This window comes from Pseudorasbora parva, chromosome 2 (assembly GCF_024679245.1).
Source record: "Pseudorasbora parva isolate DD20220531a chromosome 2, ASM2467924v1, whole genome shotgun sequence".
NCBI classification, from domain to species: domain Eukaryota; kingdom Metazoa; phylum Chordata; class Actinopteri; order Cypriniformes; family Gobionidae; genus Pseudorasbora; species Pseudorasbora parva.
This window is the reverse complement of record NC_090173.1, coordinates 55,715,167-55,732,466: the sequence shown is the minus strand read 5'-3', so window position 1 is coordinate 55,732,466 and position 17,300 is coordinate 55,715,167. Positions and strand designations below refer to the sequence as shown.

The 17,300-nt window shown below is 37.6% G+C and overlaps 1 protein-coding gene across 2 annotated transcripts in view; it reads right to left on the bottom strand.

Annotated features, from left to right (window-relative positions):
• Positions 1 to 17,300, bottom strand: part of rnf213a (ring finger protein 213a) — a 78,958-nt gene extending 61,658 nt beyond the window's left edge. The window contains exons 1-12 of one of the 2 annotated variants that reach the window (XM_067424803.1): positions 17,134 to 17,300; positions 15,421 to 15,536; positions 11,617 to 11,765; positions 10,519 to 11,111; positions 10,346 to 10,406; positions 9,401 to 9,561; positions 9,206 to 9,272; positions 8,894 to 9,039; positions 4,805 to 4,975; positions 4,527 to 4,729; positions 4,156 to 4,439; positions 2,034 to 2,293 (exon numbers count right to left, since the gene is read on the bottom strand). In XM_067424803.1, the coding sequence (XP_067280904.1) occupies positions 2,034 to 2,293; positions 4,156 to 4,439; positions 4,527 to 4,729; positions 4,805 to 4,975; positions 8,894 to 9,039; positions 9,206 to 9,272; positions 9,401 to 9,561; positions 10,346 to 10,406; positions 10,519 to 11,111; positions 11,617 to 11,765; positions 15,421 to 15,523 (2,198 nt within the window). In that variant the 5' untranslated portion in view covers positions 15,524 to 15,536; positions 17,134 to 17,300. The remainder of the gene's footprint in view (positions 1 to 2,033; positions 2,294 to 4,155; positions 4,440 to 4,526; positions 4,730 to 4,804; positions 4,976 to 8,893; positions 9,040 to 9,205; positions 9,273 to 9,400; positions 9,562 to 10,345; positions 10,407 to 10,518; positions 11,112 to 11,616; positions 11,766 to 15,420; positions 15,537 to 17,133) is intronic. The other variant, XM_067424804.1, reaches the window with a different exon arrangement.

Sequence of the window (17,300 nt, the reverse complement as noted above, 5' to 3'; positions counted from 1 at the left end):
AGGTAGCCACTTTGTCTTTGTAAGATCTTTGGTCTTTGAAGTAATTAATCAGAAGTGTCTTAACACTAAATAATGGAATTTACACTGATTTGTATAATTAGACATGATGATAAGATAATGATAATAATAATAATAATAATAATAATAATAATTCATTTTATTTAAAGCACCTTTCAGATCACTCAAAGACACCATTCATCAAAGTAGCAACAATACAAAATAAATAAATAAATAAATAACTGTAAATAGCAATGCCAATAAACCATAAAAAAGAAAACAACATGACTATCACAAAAACAAAAGTTCTAGATATGAGTGCACACAGTAATCATGAAGGGAAAGCTATTTTAAATTCATTAAAAATAATTCAAGTCCAGGTTATGATACGAGCAGCAGAATTCTGAATAAGATTGGAGATTGGTGTGATAAACCAGATAAAAAAAAGAATCACAGTAGTCAGTGCAAGAAGTGACAAGTGTATGAACAAGAATAGCAGAACTACGAGGAGTGAGAAATGGACGGAGGCCAGCAATATTACGGAGATGAAAATAACAAGACCTGGTTATGTTTTTAATGTGTGTTTCAAATGAAAGGGTGCTATCGAAGATGACCCCCAAGTTCCTAACCTGATGGGAAGGAAAAACATAGGGAAAGAAAAGAAAACCTGCAGGACCTAGAGAGAATAGAATTAGAGCCAAAGAGGAGTAATTCAGTATGGGGACAGTTGGAGTTGGTTTGGAGACGAAAAGAGGAAAAGACAGGAGGAAGAGCTAGAGCTGAAGATGTTGAGGTTCTCTTTGGGAGTGACGAGGATGGATAGGATCAGGAATGAGAACATCAGAGGGACAGCACATGTGAGATGTTTTTGAGACAAAGTTAGAGAGGCCAGGTTGAGATGGTTTGGACATGTTCAGAGGAGGGAGAGTGAATGTATCGGTAAAAGGATGCTGAGGTTAGAGCTGCCAGGCAGGAGGTCGAGAGGAAGACTAAAGAGGAGGTTTATGGATGTAGTGAAGGAGGACATGAAGGTAGTCGGTCTGAGAAAAGAGGATACAGAGGCAGATGATTTGCTGTGGCGACCGCTGAAGGGAAGAAGAAGAAGAGGAAGAGGAAGAGGAAGAGGAAGAGGAAGAAGAAGAGTACTTCAGTCATTCAGTTTGAGAAAGTTGGTAGAAAATCAGACTTTAATTTAATGAAGGCAACTGGTAAGAGACACAGGTGGAAGACTCAAATCAGGGTTAGCAGATAAATAAAGCTGTCAGCATAACAGTGGAATTTAAGACCAAATGTGGTGAAAATATTACCAAGTAGGAGGAGATAAATTACGAACAATAGGGGACCTAGGACAGAACCTTGGGGGACACCACAACTAACAGAAGAAGGTTGGGATTGAAAATTGTTTAGCTGTATAAACTGTGTACAGTTTGAAAGGTATAAAGTGAACCAGGCAAAAGGAATACCAGTGATACCAATAGCAGATAAACAGTTCAACAGAATATTGTGCGAAATGGTATCAAAGGCTGCAGAAAAACGAATAGATAAGGACCTACCATCAGCAGCCATTCGTTAGTTACTCTCTGTAAGGCGGTTTATGTACTGTGCTTAGAATGAAACCCTGACTGAAAACACTCATATAAATAATTATTACTAAGATGAGCATAGACCTGTGCTGCCACTGCTTTTTCAAAAAAAAAAAAAATAATTGAATAAAAAGGACTATTTGAAATGGGACGGAAATCTAATTTGTTAGGTCTGCACCAGGTTTCTTAAGGATTGGGATTTGACCAGCTTTTTTTAAAATGATGGAACAACTGCCGGAGCTAAGAGAGGAGTGAATAACACAAGTTATAAGAGAATAAAGAGAAGGAGAGCAGTCCTGTACCAAATGAGTTGGTATAAGATCAAGTAAACGTGGAAGATTTAGATTTGTGAATGATATGAGAAATTCCTTGTTCAGATGGCAAGACAAAAGAAGAAAGGAAAGTGAGGGGAAAATCAATTGTGACAGTGTTGATTACTGTACTGCTACTTACTTTTTTATTTCTGTGAAGGATTCTGTTAAATCAGTCCAGAAGGCCAGGAATTCATCCTTGGGTAGTTTTGGCAAGCAGAGGGCAGAGCAGAGACGAACAAGAGTTGCATTGTCTAATTCTAGACGATACTGTTTCCACACATACAGCATGATAAGAGCAGCCTTCAGTGGCTCCTTGATGAAAGCACTCTTTCCCTCGCTGTCCTTGTGTAGCTCTGGAGTCACCCGCTCCAGCATGAACTGCTTCAGAAGCTTGCTCACCTGTCAAGATAAAAATAGACAATATGTTGAATTTCGAATTTACATCTGGATTTGAGCACTAGTTCACCTCATTCAAGTCTGGAGTCTTAAAGTGGGCCATGACGTTTGGAATAAAATCATCTTATTTCTAAATTCTAAGAGTTTTTGACAAATATTCATCTACACTGCAAAAACAACATTTCCTTAAACCAAGTAGCCAAAAAATGTCTTTCCTGCCATTTGTTATGTCCCAATGTGAGAGACATTTGCATCAGCCCACCTCCACCAAAACACTTCAGCGCCTACTATACCTTATCAGTTCAGTAGCCCTGCCCCAAGCAATAGTGAAGGAGAGAGAGCAGCTCAGTCAAGAGCAGAGAAGTACTCAGACATCTAAAGTTTACTGCAACTTTTAAACCAGATTTCACAGAGATAAAGCTGTGGAGCAAGATCGCTAGATATTGTGCTGTCTATAGATTGAAAATTACACCCTTCTACAGTGGACACGAGTGGCATATCAAAAACAACTCTCTACACTTGATGGACCGTAGATACACACTCCATGGTATTTTTGATGTACTCCATGTGTTTGAGCTACTACTGACATGAAAAATGCCTAAGCAAAGATGTGATCTTGAAAAGGGAAAGGAGGGTTTCAAAATCCTATTCAAGTCTGTCATGTGAAATCCCCATAACCATTGAAAGGTATGACAAAGATGTAATTTTCCTCATTTAAACAGATTGTTTTCCCATGAATTGACCTAAACTAACCCAAAGAATAGAAGCTGTATCATATACTTGGAAATATATTGGCAAAATCAAATATACACCTGGTTTATGCAAAAGCTTCCGAAGGACCCCAGCATTATAAGTGAGCATATGGTACATTTTCAATGACATCCCAGATTGCATCAAAGTATAATAGGTTTCTTAGGAGCATTTTTATTGTGAATTGTATTAAAGCAGTGCCAACTCTATTTGATTTGACAGCAGCTACATGACAAAGTGTAGGTAAGTAATTTCATAATGTGTTGTCTTTAAATGTAAATGTTTTATATGGATAATGTTTTCAAAACACTCAGCATTGTGCAATTGCGAGGCAGGGTGGTGATGGGTTACTTTTTTCCATGCAATGACGTTAGCCAATCGTAACAGTGGCCATTTGCTGACAAGCATTAAAGGAGCTGCAGCACTAAAACAGAGTATGTCAGGCAGAGGGTCAAATGCAAATGTTGGTAATTTTTGTGCCAAAATGTTTTACTAAGTGAACCTCCTGGAACATGACATGTCATGTCATCATGACCCTTTAAGGCCAAAAAGTAAAACTTCTATCATCATTTATTCATTATAAAACAGAATTGACCTTCTTTATATAAATGCTAATAATACAGAATTATACAAACATTTAATTTTTTTTTCATAAATGGGACTGTTGATCTTAAAAACATCCAAAGTAGTAAATTTGGCTCACATGCTTTAGTCTTCTAAAGTTATATCATCATAGCCCAAAATGTACATCATTATTTACAGAAAATCTTCCCCTTCACCATACTTCTTATTTAACACACAAGTACTAAGGCTTATACATCCTGGTGTGACATAATAAACTCACACGGATTACTTTTAGGTCACTTTATGCTTTTTTAGTCATTTATACAAAGCCCAAGGGACCAGAATTTGGGAACTACTGCTGTAATATAATAATTGGCGAAACCTTTGCAAAGCATTTGTTATGAGCCAAAATTCACATGATTTCAGTAAACTAGACTTTGTTGCATCATAACCGTTTCAAAATATTTTGGAAATTTCAATGGTTTGCTGCCGGGGGCGGGGGGAAGAATGAATGTGTTCAGTATATGCTGAGATGCAAATGATTAACTTACATCTTTTTCACTGTAATCGAGTGAGTACCATTTCGTCTCTTTCTCTTCAAATACAAAAGGGTTTCCATAGACTTCATAAAACTGTCTGAGTTGACTAAAGAAGTTGGTGAGATTGATTTTGCTCCAGTTTCTCAGGAGGTCAAAGATAGTTTCCAGCATGATTCTACCAGCAATTTCTCTTCCCTCTATTACATTGTTCCTTTGCTCACGCCAAAAGACTTCTTTGATCCGTTTCACTTTAGATGGTTCTGCGCAGATGATATCATCATACTGATGCCATTCCCCTGCAACATACCAAAAGAACCAATTAGGCCTGGTACAAAAAACATTAAATTTAACTTGAATGTAGACCTTTGATGAGCTTCACCTACCTTCATCATTCAGGAGAAGTGGTTTGACAAACAGGCATCTATTGGTGGGTACTTTTGAATCTAGTTTGTAGATGTATTCGTACTCATACTTCTGCTTTTTTGCTTTATAGACAACATACTTGTATGGGATGGACACAGCTTCTGCAGTGCTCTTTTTGCATACAAATTTCCCTTCAACAAGAAATCCATGCACCTCAAAATCCCTGCAATCAAAACTTTTTTAAGCAAATGGATATAGTAAAGAATAATCAATAATTGGTCCAGAAAACTTTACATACCGTGACACAGACAATTCAACCATATCATTTTCCCAGTCACCAATGCGACTACCAGCCCTTATGAAGACACGATCCTCTTCTAAGTTAAACTTGAAGTCTTTTGACAGGACTGCATGAAAGTAAATGGTAAGTCTATCACTGGAACTTATATGCTGAGTTGGAGTTGGATTTCTGTAATTAAAAAATATTGATAAAGTGTTATAAGTGTTATCACAGTACCAAAGTACTGTGTAGTCAGTACCAATATACCAGTAAAACTGTATGATTTTCGAAACCACAGCGAAAAATGGTAGGAAAAAAAACCCTTTTTCATTTTATTTACCTATATAAAATAAAAATAATCCAAGAAAATAAATTAAAGATTAAGGCTAACAATATATTTTTAAACAGATAATAGATTTTAACATTAGCATGTAGCCTTTAATATTTAAATATTTAATACATATTTTAGTTTATGTAAAAATTATTTAAAAAGGCATTTAATTAAAACTATTCAGCCAACACAGATTTGTTTTGTTTAGCTTTGACAGGTCTATCAGTCAGCATTTATATTTTGAGAATTATTGCACAGATGTATTTTGACATTTCAGATGACATTGTGACATTTGTTCTGTCCATGCTGTAGTTTTCATATATAAAATATATAAAATCAATGAAATTTTGCAAGTGACACTTACAATTATAATTTAACGGTTGCCCAACCCAAAACTTTGAATTGTGCATGTGGCCGTTGGTAAAAATGCTATTTGTATTTAAACTGTGTTTGGAAAGTGAGCAAAGAGTGCTCTCATTATAAATCATTGAAGCTGTCAATCAGATTAGTCCAGCGCGACCTCACGGAATCAAACAACCAAAAATATGCGACCCTAGACCACAAAACCAATCATAAGTCGCACAGGTATCGAAGCTGTTACAAATCAAGACTTACAATGCACAGCATAAATGAGTACATCCCCTCTGAACAAAAACAAAATATGTATTTTCTTAATGATCACTAATACAATTCATGAAAAGATGGCAAAATTGACCTGTATTAAACATATACTTAATTAAACCAGATAAATATATATAATTAATCTGTAAAATAAGTAAATCAGACAATTTTGTTTAAACGAAGGATTGCAGAAATGAGTTCACCCTAGATTTCATTCAACAAATGTATAATATTCTAGTACTTAGTATGTCCTCTATAAAATGATTTCATTGTGTTTCTCAGCATGCTTCTGGGCACAGAGTTCAATTTCATGGTAAATTGTCACATATGTCCTATTTAACTTCTGGATGATGACCTCCTTAAATGCCTTGATCATTAATGGGGAGTGTTATTCAACTCGTCTCTACAGAGGCTTAAGAGTGCTAAGACTGGGTTAAATACATTTCCAAAGAAAGATTTTCAACTTGGGAGAATGCATATCATCATTGTCATGTTAAAAAAAAAAACTCAACAACACGGAATAAGGAGAGGGTAGCATTTTTTTGTTTCAAGTTTTTGTATTACATCACACAGTGGTGTGAGAATTTATGACAGCTTTGATAAAGCACAACTCTCTTACACCTTCAGCACACATACATCCCTATTGAAGAGCTTTACTGTCACTGAACTTCACTTCACTTGGGAACCAGGCACTTTTCACTGTACTCCTCCTCTAGCAACACCAGAATATTTTAGATGATGTTAGATCCAAAATAATTGACATGGTCTCATGAGACCAGGGTAAGGATTCCCAGAAGTCTTATGTTTTGTAAATATGGTCCTTGGAAAAGTTTTATTGACTTTATTGTGCTTTGGCTACAGTAGGTAGCTCCAGTGTGGACAACAACCATGTATGTCCCTTCTGCAGGCAGCATCTTACTCTGTGAGATAAGCATTCACTCTTTGCATAGCTTTTGCTGGCTCTGACTAATTACTAAAGTAAAGCTTACAATGAAGGCCTGATTTTTTCAGTGGCCTTGTTACAAGTCCATTGTTTTTGAATGTCTGTTACTTTTACTAGATTTTCACAGCTAAAACAATGATTTGGTAACCCTCTTGCACCACTGTCCTCTTTTGTGCTAAGAAATAAGTCCCCTGACAAGTTCTCTCCCAAGTGGTTAAATTGTTGTCATCATTAAGTCTGAGAATTATTCAGTGAGCTAAATAACACTTGTAATGGTCAAGAAATTACTTCTCTTTAAATGCTTTGGTTCAACCTACTTACTTGTTGATCAAAAATTGCCTTAAACTTACACCAGAACAAAATTATTTGTTTTTTTTAAGTAACTTTCAGGAGGCTATACTCATTTTTGCAAAACAACATTTTATCACTTTGATAAGAAAATCTTATTTTCCTGAATAATTTTAACATGCTTCTTTGGTAATTGGTCAAGCAGACTTCCAGGAACACCAAATCTCTAAAGAACTCTAACATGTCTTCTAAGTTAAGAGCAATTGCTGAATTTGTAATGTTTCAGAGGGGGGGGGGGTACTCATTTATGCTGTGCACTGTATGTTCAAAACCAATGCCTTATTGTTTTTAATCTTGGTGTATAAAAAGCAATAAGAGTTTAAATATTCAATATTAGTTGAGGATTATACTTTTTTTGTTTAAAACATTTCTATCTGTTTGTGGCAAGCAGCGGGGCGGGGGACCGCGAGAGCGGGCCGGTGGCGAGCGTTAATGAGTGGCAGCTGCATGACACACCGGTCTCGTCTCGCGGCCATGTGACGGGAGCATAAAAGGAGGAGCAAAGGCAGCGGAAGACGACACAGGAACAGGCCTGGATTTTATGTTGAGTTTTGTTTACGTTTTATTATGCGTGGGTTAGGGCTGTCATTTTTAAAAAAAATCTAATTCGAACGGATATCAAATATCAAGCAATGTATTCGAATATATTAGAATATAAAGCTTTCAGTTTGTCTAGCGCATCAGATGTCGCCGCGGTCCTCTCCAGCAGCTGGAATTTGTTTACAGATGCCATAGCAACTCTCAACGGCCACCAGGACTTATCTTACTGTCTATGGGACTTATACGGTTTTATAAAAGCTATTTATTTGTTGTAAAGTGTAATAATCATCTCAGAAAAAAATAAATTTCAGGCGCAGTTGAAGGTAGTTGATTGTTTGCTTACATGGGTAGGTTTAGGGACAGTGTCATTATGCCAACATTATCTTCATAACTTCTTACGAAATAAAAAGTTTATCCCTATTAGAAAAATGTATTTTCCTCTCTTGTCAACATTATAGCTTGGTGCATGTGAGCGCTGTGCGCGCTCTTCAGTGGTGAAGGCACGCGCTGTGTACGTCATATAAGGATGCACACTCAAAAGTTATCCGGTCAGGTCGTTTACATGGTGCAATGTTTCGTTTGATCGATTCATGAAAAGGTTTATCCCACCCATCTCAAAACGATTACAATTTCATTCAGTTTGGGCATTTTTATTACGATTGAGGTGTTTATATGGAGCATTTTCATTCAGATTGGACTTTTAAACCGATTACAGTGCTCTATGTTAACGCACCCGACTGTAAAAAAAATTGTGCAACATGGCACTTTAAAAACCGGATAGTTTATTTATAGTTCGATTACGGATATTTCACGTTATGTTCGAATGCATATTCGAATATCGAATAAAAAGTGACAGTCCTAGTGTGGGTGGGCAGTCGTCCGTGAGGGGCTGCCCACGTTTTATTATGTGTATGTGTGGGCAGTCGTCCGTGAGAGGCTGCCCGCGGTTTTACTTTAGTTTTGTTTATTTATTTTGAATTAAAGTTTTTGAAGGTTCGCCGGTTCCCGCCTCCTTCCTTCCAGCTAAGAACTTCATTACACTGTTTGTTACTTGGTTTTGTTGGTTTCAATATTGCATTAAAAGGTGTAAATAAAAAGGTGTAGACTTCCTATAGCTATTATATTTACATTGTGTCTACTCTTTGTTGGACAAAATGAGATTTGGACTTAAACACTGCTGATTGGCCACCCAACAGATACGTCTGTGATTAGCTGCGTTGAAACACTGCAAAAACTCATAGTAAATAAAAACATTTGACAACCTTTTGACAACACTAGATAAGATAATGCTGCAACTAACCTGACTGAGTTTGAATCTGCATACCTTTTTGAAGGCGGGTCACATTGACTTTTGGTATTGCCACTTTCATTTTGATTTTGGTGAGCAGCAGAATCTTTCTTGCCATGAGGAGATTGCTGTTGCTTCTGCTCAGCCTTCACTGGCGAATCTCCACTGGATCCGTCACTCTTCTAATTGCAATATAAACAGAAAAAGTCAACATCTCCTACAATTGTAAACTCCACCAATATATCAATTTGGACTATATGTGATTATCGCCGCCTGATGATTTTGATCTTTCTTGGGCCAGTTCCCAAATTTACAGACACCCTTGTCAAAAGACAGTACACACGTTACCTTGAGTACACTCTCTGGGCCAAACATCATTTTCTGTGATGACTCCTGTGACCCCTCATTCAGATTTCTGTAATTTTCAAAGCATAAAAGTATATTACAAAGCATATTTACTCGAATTACTGTCAAAACTACATGAGAACTCTGAAGAAAAAAAACATAGGCATTTATCAAAATACATCAAAAGATTTTGCATACTTTTTTGAATGAGAAACATTCTCAGTGCCTTTATTGGTTTCTGCTTCCACACTTTCATTTTGTTTCTCAGATTCAGTTTTCTTCTGGTCAGAACGAGCAGACTTCTGCTTCTCACTCTGCTCAACCTTCAATGTTGAATCTCCACTGGAGCTGCTGGTCTTCTAAACGCAAAATAAACATTCATCATTTAACTCCACGTTTGTCATTTCCAGCAACAGACCAATATATCAGTCTGACCAATGAATCAACAAATATTTGGGCTCTCTGAGGTTGTCATTGTTAACTGAACACCATGTATTACTAAAGCTTAGCCCTTTCTTATGCCAGTTCCCAAATTTACTGACACCTTAGTAAAGTACACATTTCCACATAATATGTATATACAGTACACATACTCTGATCTGGCATAACATTATGACCACTGACAGGTCAAGTGAATAACACTGATTATCTCTTCATCAGGGCCCCTGATAGTGGGTGGAATATATTAGGGAACAAGTGAACATTTTGTCCTCAAAGTTGATGTGTTAGAAGCAGGAAAAATGGGCAAGTGTAAGGATTTGAGTGAGTTTGACAAGGGCCAAATTGTGATGGCTAGACGACTGGGTCAGAGCATCTCCAAAACTGCAGCTCTTGTGGGCTGTTCCCGGTCTGCAGTGGTCAGTCTCTATCAAAAGTGCTCCAAGGAAGGAACAGTGGAGAACCGGCCACAGGGTCATGGGCGGCCAAGGCTCAATGATGCACGCGGAGTTAATGCTGGTTCTGATAGAAAGGTGCCGGTATACACAGTGCTTCGCAGTTTGTTGCGTACGGGTTGCAGACCAGTCAGGGTGTCCATGGTGGTCATAGTGCTATGCCTGATCGGTCTATATTATAATATTTGTTTTCATTTATTAATAATTTTTATTCATAATCTTTTATATAAATATTAAATGTTTTGCTTACCTTAGATTTACTATGTGGTCCAATTTCCTGTGGTGGTTTCTGTGGTTGATCCTTCTGATTTCTGTCATTTTTAAAGTCAAAGCATACACTATTATTTGACATTTCAACATTTAAAAATTACATTAAAAAACAAAGTAAAAAGCAGCAGCATTTATCAAAAGGCTTTTGCATACTTTTTTGTCTTAACATGCTGAACCCCTTTATTGGTTTCGGTTTGCCCACTTTCATTGTGCTTCTCAGAGTCTGTATTCTTCGGTTGACTGGAGCTGCGGTTCCTCTGCGGTTCCACATCCTGACGAACTGTCTCCATCTGACTGTCTAAGCTGCTCTTTACGTTTGCATTCTGGTCCATATTAGCATTCTGATCGAGAGTAGTTTGTGCTCCTGTGGACGCGTTCTTCTGGCCCTTTTTCTTACGTTCAGCTTTCGCTTTCTCGGTTTGCTGATCTACTGACACTGGTGGAGAAGCTGTGGCAGTGGTGGTGCTGATCTGCTCTTGAGTTATTGCAGGCTCTACACGGCTCTCTTCAGTCAGACCAGTATCCATTGGTAGAGCAGAGACCTCAGTGGTTGGCGGGTTCAGATGAGAGGATGATTCAGCTGGTTTGGGCAGGTCATCTAAGGTGCAGTTCGAGCCATCGCTGTCAGAAGACTGGTCTTCCTCTATTTTCTGCTCTTTATCAATCAGAGATATATCAGAGAGTTCGGAGGTCAGAGAGGAAGGCTCCTCTGCAACGCCAGTTTTTTTCCTCTTTTTCTTTCTTTTCTGTTGAAACAGGATAAATAAAAATCTCAAAATAAGAATTGTAGACTCTAAAATGAACCTTTTCCCCTATTGTGGTTGAATCATGGAAGCAACACCAGTATCTTGGCAAGAGATATTATTTTTAAAATGTAAGCATAGAAAGACTGTTTACTGGAGAGATGTTACATACCACCTTTCTCTGTTCCTCTGGACAAAGAGGTTGAGTTTTATACACCCATAAGAACATATGGTTTCCATTTAAACAGAATGTATAACAAATCTATAAATCAACATGTCCATTGAAACTTGCACTGCACACACACATTCCCAAGTTCAAATAACTCTCCCAACTCCTCTCCCTGTCTGACATGTGATCTTTACACAGATATAGTCTAGCCTCTCTCAAACAAGTATTCAAGCACAAAATACAATACATTATGAATACTAATACAGAAAAAGACAGAAACGTTTAATAACGTAATACAGGAATATTTAATTGTTAAAAATATTTTTTTATGACTTGCACCTTTTTCTTTGGGCTAGGGTTGGCATCTTCATTTGGACGCTTCGGAGATAAATTGGCATTCTGGCAATCTAGCGATTCATCATCCATTAATTCTGCACCGGTGCCATGTGGATTGTTTGAGGATGTTTGAGACTTGTCTTGTGGCTTGGCTGATAAACACAAAACAAAGGTCACATAGCAGACACACACACATGCACAGACTTAAACTACTGAAAACCTCCTATGAAGACATTTCTCACACTGCCCCTAATTCTAGTATTAAAATCCTTTTATTCATTCATTATGAATTTTTGAATCGGATTTGTTAAAATGGTGTAGTAAATAACTTATATATAAATAACTTATAATAACATATCGTTAGCTAAATAACGCATATAACATCAGCTACCACAATAAAGACTTAAAGTCAACAAGAAACATAATTCTCAACTCATTTCAGTTGAAGTATTTCTGTGGAACTGGATGTTCAACAAGAAAACAAAAAATGTAGGGCAGGACTTGATTTCATTCATCTGGAAATGAACGATGAAACGTTTTAAAGCACATTTCTGGATATTTGACTATATAAAATACAAAATATTTTGTGTTTCCAGTTTCAAGCTCCAAAAAGACTATACTGTATTTTCCAGACTACAAGTTATGCATTTTATAATCTATAAAATAACATGCTTTATATGATTTATATTCTGAAAGCGACTGGCGTCTTGAAGAATGCTAATAAAGTCAAGCACACAAAATAGAGTACAGACACACACACACACAATCTGTGTTTGCTAATTTCCAAACATTATTGGAGCCATAGACACATCACCATAAAAGCACCATCAACCAACACATTTAAAGGGGTGGTTGCATGCGATTTAACTTTTTTAACTTAACTTTTTTCACATTGAAAGCACATCAAGATTTCTCAAGTGTAGCTTCTAAATTAAATTAAACCTAACATTTATGACACATGGTTGGGAAGGGGTAAATTTGTGATATGAGCTGAAAAGAAAATGTGTTTTTTTAAATTTTGATGGAGATTACAAAGACATTTTCCCTTCTGGAATAACCTGGTCCTAATGAATCACACACAAGAAGATAAAAACATGCATATTGATTTCATGTTGAGTTTAAGCACATGACACAAGACTTTGACTTGAACAACAACTGATAACAGATGTGTGGAAAGAGAAGAGAAGGGAAACTCTTATCATGTTCTTCATGACATCATGAGGGGCATCAGACAACAATGTCAATGCCTTCACACATATACAGGTCAGCCATAACATTATGACCACTGACAGGTGAAGTGACTAACACTGATGATCTCTTCAGATCATCTGATGAGTTAGAAACAGGAAAAATGGGCAAGCGTAAGGAATGAAATTTGAATCGTAAATTTGAGCTAGTTTGACAAGGGCCAAATTGTGATGGCTAGACGACTGGGTCAGAGCATCTCCAAAACTGCAGCTCTTGTGGGCTGTTCCCGGTCTGCAGTGGTCAGTCTCTATCAAAAGTGCTCCAAGGAAGGAACAGTGGAGAACCGGCCACAGGGTCATGGGCGGCCAAGGCTCATTGATGCGCGTGGGGAGCGAAGGCTGGCCGGTGTGGTCGGATCAAACAGACGAGCTACTAGAGCTCAAATTGCTCAAAAAGTTAATTCTGGTTCTGACAGAAAGGTGTCAGAATACATAGAGCATCGCTGTTTGTTGCGTATGGGGCTGCAGATCAGTCAGGGTGCCCATAAGTCATAATGCCATGCCCAGTGGCGTAACTTGCTAATGATGGGCCCCAGTGCAGGCTATGCAGTTAGGCCCCCCCTAACCTAGCCTATGTAATACTGTAGGTTTAGGTTTCATTTGTATATCAGGATATTGGTTGTTTATTATTATTTACAAATCAAATATTAATGTCTTATCCTGTGTCACCGTAGGACCTACATCCCTTAATCTTAAAAAATACACTGTTTTATAATCACTAAGATTCTAAACGTGAGTTATTTAGGGGGGTTCGGGGGCATGCTCCCCCAAGAAAATTTAGATTTCTAGGATCTACATATGTACATTTTAAGATGTTCTGAAGGCCAAAATAGTAGATACCAATATTAATAGAGACTCATCAAGATGGACATGTTGACATGGGCTACTTTTTGTGTGAATTTGTCCGTTCAAATGCAAGACTTGAAAGAGAACTCAATATTTGCGCGCTGTGAGACTGCGCGCATTCGGATGAGTGCACAGAGACAGATGTTCTCATTCGCGTCTTCTGGCACTACACGCGGGTGATGATGGTGAAAATGACTGTCCATATTCCAACCTAAGGCAGCACTCGCATGCATTGAACAAAGTTTATAAAGAGAGACCTTTTTGTCCACGTTTTTCTTTTATAATCGCTGGTGTTAGTGCATCACTGAGGAGCCAGTGCGTGAATTCATCAAGAGAAACATAAACAAAGTATTATTTTTAAGTTACAACCCTATGGTTACAACCCATAGATGTGTCATCAGATGTGAGATGAACCACATCTTTAGACCAGCCCGCAGGTCGCGGTTTCTGTTTGCGTCATCACATTTCAGACGTATAGTTTCAGTGATGAAATTCTTTCAGCCAAGAATGCACCAAGAATGCACATGGTCCATTTTCGGCCGAATATTTGATGCATCCCTAATTAAAATAATGAATAATAATAATAATAAATTATATTATGGGCTATTATTTAAACATAAATATGAAACTAAATAGGCTACGGTTTCTTTAACCCTCTGGCTGAAGAACGCACCGGCTGTTTTTTTCCCCTCACGAGTCATGACGGGGGATAACTCGCAATACTCCGTACTTTTTGGCCATACAGATAAATGTGAGCCATAATTATAAACTATTAATTGTCTACTTTTATTTGTGTACACTCACATAACAACAAAACTTTGTGCTTTAGTAAAATAAATAAAAAAGGTGCGCTTTCTATCTGCGAGAATCTGAAACTCGGTGAATACATGACAAACATGAAACATACGTCTAAAGAAAGCTTGAAATCGCTAGATTTAAATCTAATAATTCACATTTTATAGTGAATTGTGGAGCTCGCTGGCATAGAGCGGATCTAGCGGAGCATCACGCAACTGTGCTCCGCTCACATGCTGAAAAAGGTGGTCAGTATCCTAAGCGTGACGGTAGAGCGCGACAGCCGTGTGAAATCTGAAACCAGTGCTTTTCATTTGAAATGTGAGTGTCACAATATTCTGCGGAGTCACTTTGTCGCCATGGGCCCGTTTGCAATGTGGGCATGGGCCCGTGTGTGCTGCGGGCCCCCCTGCCGCACGGGCCCCAGTGCGGCTGCACTGCCTGCACTGTCTGTAGTTACGCCCCTGGCCATGCCTGATCAGCCGTGTCAGAAACAGTTAATTCATTCACTATATTGTGTCAATATGCCAATGTGGCAAAATCGAGATTTTATTTCAATAAAGCACCTAACACCTGTTTGTGCAGGTGATTTTTTCAGGTGCAGTTTGTGATTGATCAAGTAATGTTTGATCATCAACTATAAATGTGTAATAACTAAATGTGTTAATTTTCCAATCAGGCTGTTTTGAACTTTAAAAAGAAGGTTATGTGTAATTATACTTTGGGGTGGGGGCACTTAATGATAAAAAGGTGGCCGACGCCTGATAAAAGAAATAAAAATGAAAGTAAATGTATGAATAAAAATATGCATAATCATTCGAAATAAGAAAATAAATAATGGTGCGAAACAAATAAAAAAACAAACAGAACGTAAAAACGTAGCAAGAGAAAAGTTACGTATGACAATTTGGGTGCTTACCTGGAGCTGTGTCACATGACTCGGATGACAGCTTAAAGCCACATTCACTGCAGAATTTGGGTGCCTTGTCCAAAGATACATAATTGCATTTAAGACACTTCATTCTGAGGTGAAGTCTGCAAAGAGCACAAGTATGAGTGTAAGGGGATTTGCCCACTGTCCAGTAACATAATGATAACATGATATCTATAAACTCCATATTGCTTTCAATTTCCAGTTGCTTCATTTAGAACAGGGTTCCTCAAACTCGGTCCTGCAGGGCAAGGGTCTTCAGGATCATTAGAAAATCACAGGTCAGGGTTAGAGGAGCTAAACTCTGCAGAACAGGACCGAGTTAGAGGAACCCTAATCTAGAAAATCAAGCACCTGGAAGTGCCGTGGTGGAAAAATGGAGTAACATCTCACAGCAAGAACTGACAAATCTGCCTCCATGAGGAGAAGAAGCTCTGCTGGCCAAACCACAGCCTGACTATGGCAAGCTGTTCGGACTTTCATTCATTCCCAGGATGTGATTAAAATGCCAATTCATTTTCAGATATGGCTATTTAACATTTTAAATATTAAATGTTTTGGGGGGGGTTTTACATCAGGAATTTACATTTGTGCTAGTAACCAAATAATAATTTCATATAAAAAATTATGACTTTAACCAGTAAGAATAAGAATAAGAATTGTATTTCTGATTTGTGAAATTGGAATTTCTACTAGTAAGATATACATTTTTTATATGAACAATTGAATTTGAAAGGCAGCCTATGGTGACATTTCACTAGAGACAATATCATTATAGATATCAAGAATTATAGTTTTTACTAGTTGAAGTTTTATTCTTTATGTTCAGAATATTTGTATTTATGTGAGTGATGACAACATAATTGATATCATGAATTAATATCTTGGGAATGAATAAAAGTCAAGAACAGCTGCCATATTGGCTACTGTTTGCAACTTTTGATTTGATATATTATACATTCACTCTTTCACAACAGAAAAACTAATCAAACGAACCAATAAAAAAACAACGATTTAAACGATTAAATAATAATAACTTGAACAGAAATTAATGCAGAAATGACAAACTAGTGAATTAAAAAAAACTTGTTGACTTCAATATATTGGTCCATAGAGGTCGCGGTCGTTCAATTCACTGTGAATTGTATTGCAAGCATGAAGAAACAGACCATAAAATGAAACTATAATAATTCGAAGACATTAAGTTTAATCATCGAGCGTAGATGGATGTATATTTAAAATATCATGTTTACACATACAATTCATTGTATTATTCAACGTCAGGCAATAGTAGGCTACATGACGTGTCTGAATGGCGAACCTGCATTTCACAACCCTCTTCTAATCCAAGCTACTAAACAACACAAATATGACATGCCTCATATCTTTTGACAGCTAACATCACGATCTGTGCATAAAAAGCTGATCTAACATAAGTAAAATTACACAACACACAGCCCGACATAAACACGGTGACGCAATTCAGGCAAGCTAACCAGAATTCAGCTCAGCTAAAGTTTGCTCATAAATAGTAAATAAATAAAGAGTCAGTACGAAGGTTAGTTGAGCTGTTAGAGACGGATATGATATATTAATGGCCGATCCAGACGAACTCGCAGTCTCTTCCTCGCGTGACATGCTAACGCTAAACACACATACAGAGATAATAAGAGCAAGTGGACCCTCAGGTCAGTGTCTTACCTGTGTGCAGGTGTGTTTAGTTGTCACAGAGGAGCACAGATGTGTCAAGACATGTCATCGAGTATTTGACACTCAAAACTCCCAGATCTGTTCTCGTCCAGATGCTCCAGTCACGCGCAATGAAGCTAGAGAGGAAGAGCTGGGCACTTAAACATCTCTGAACTTTC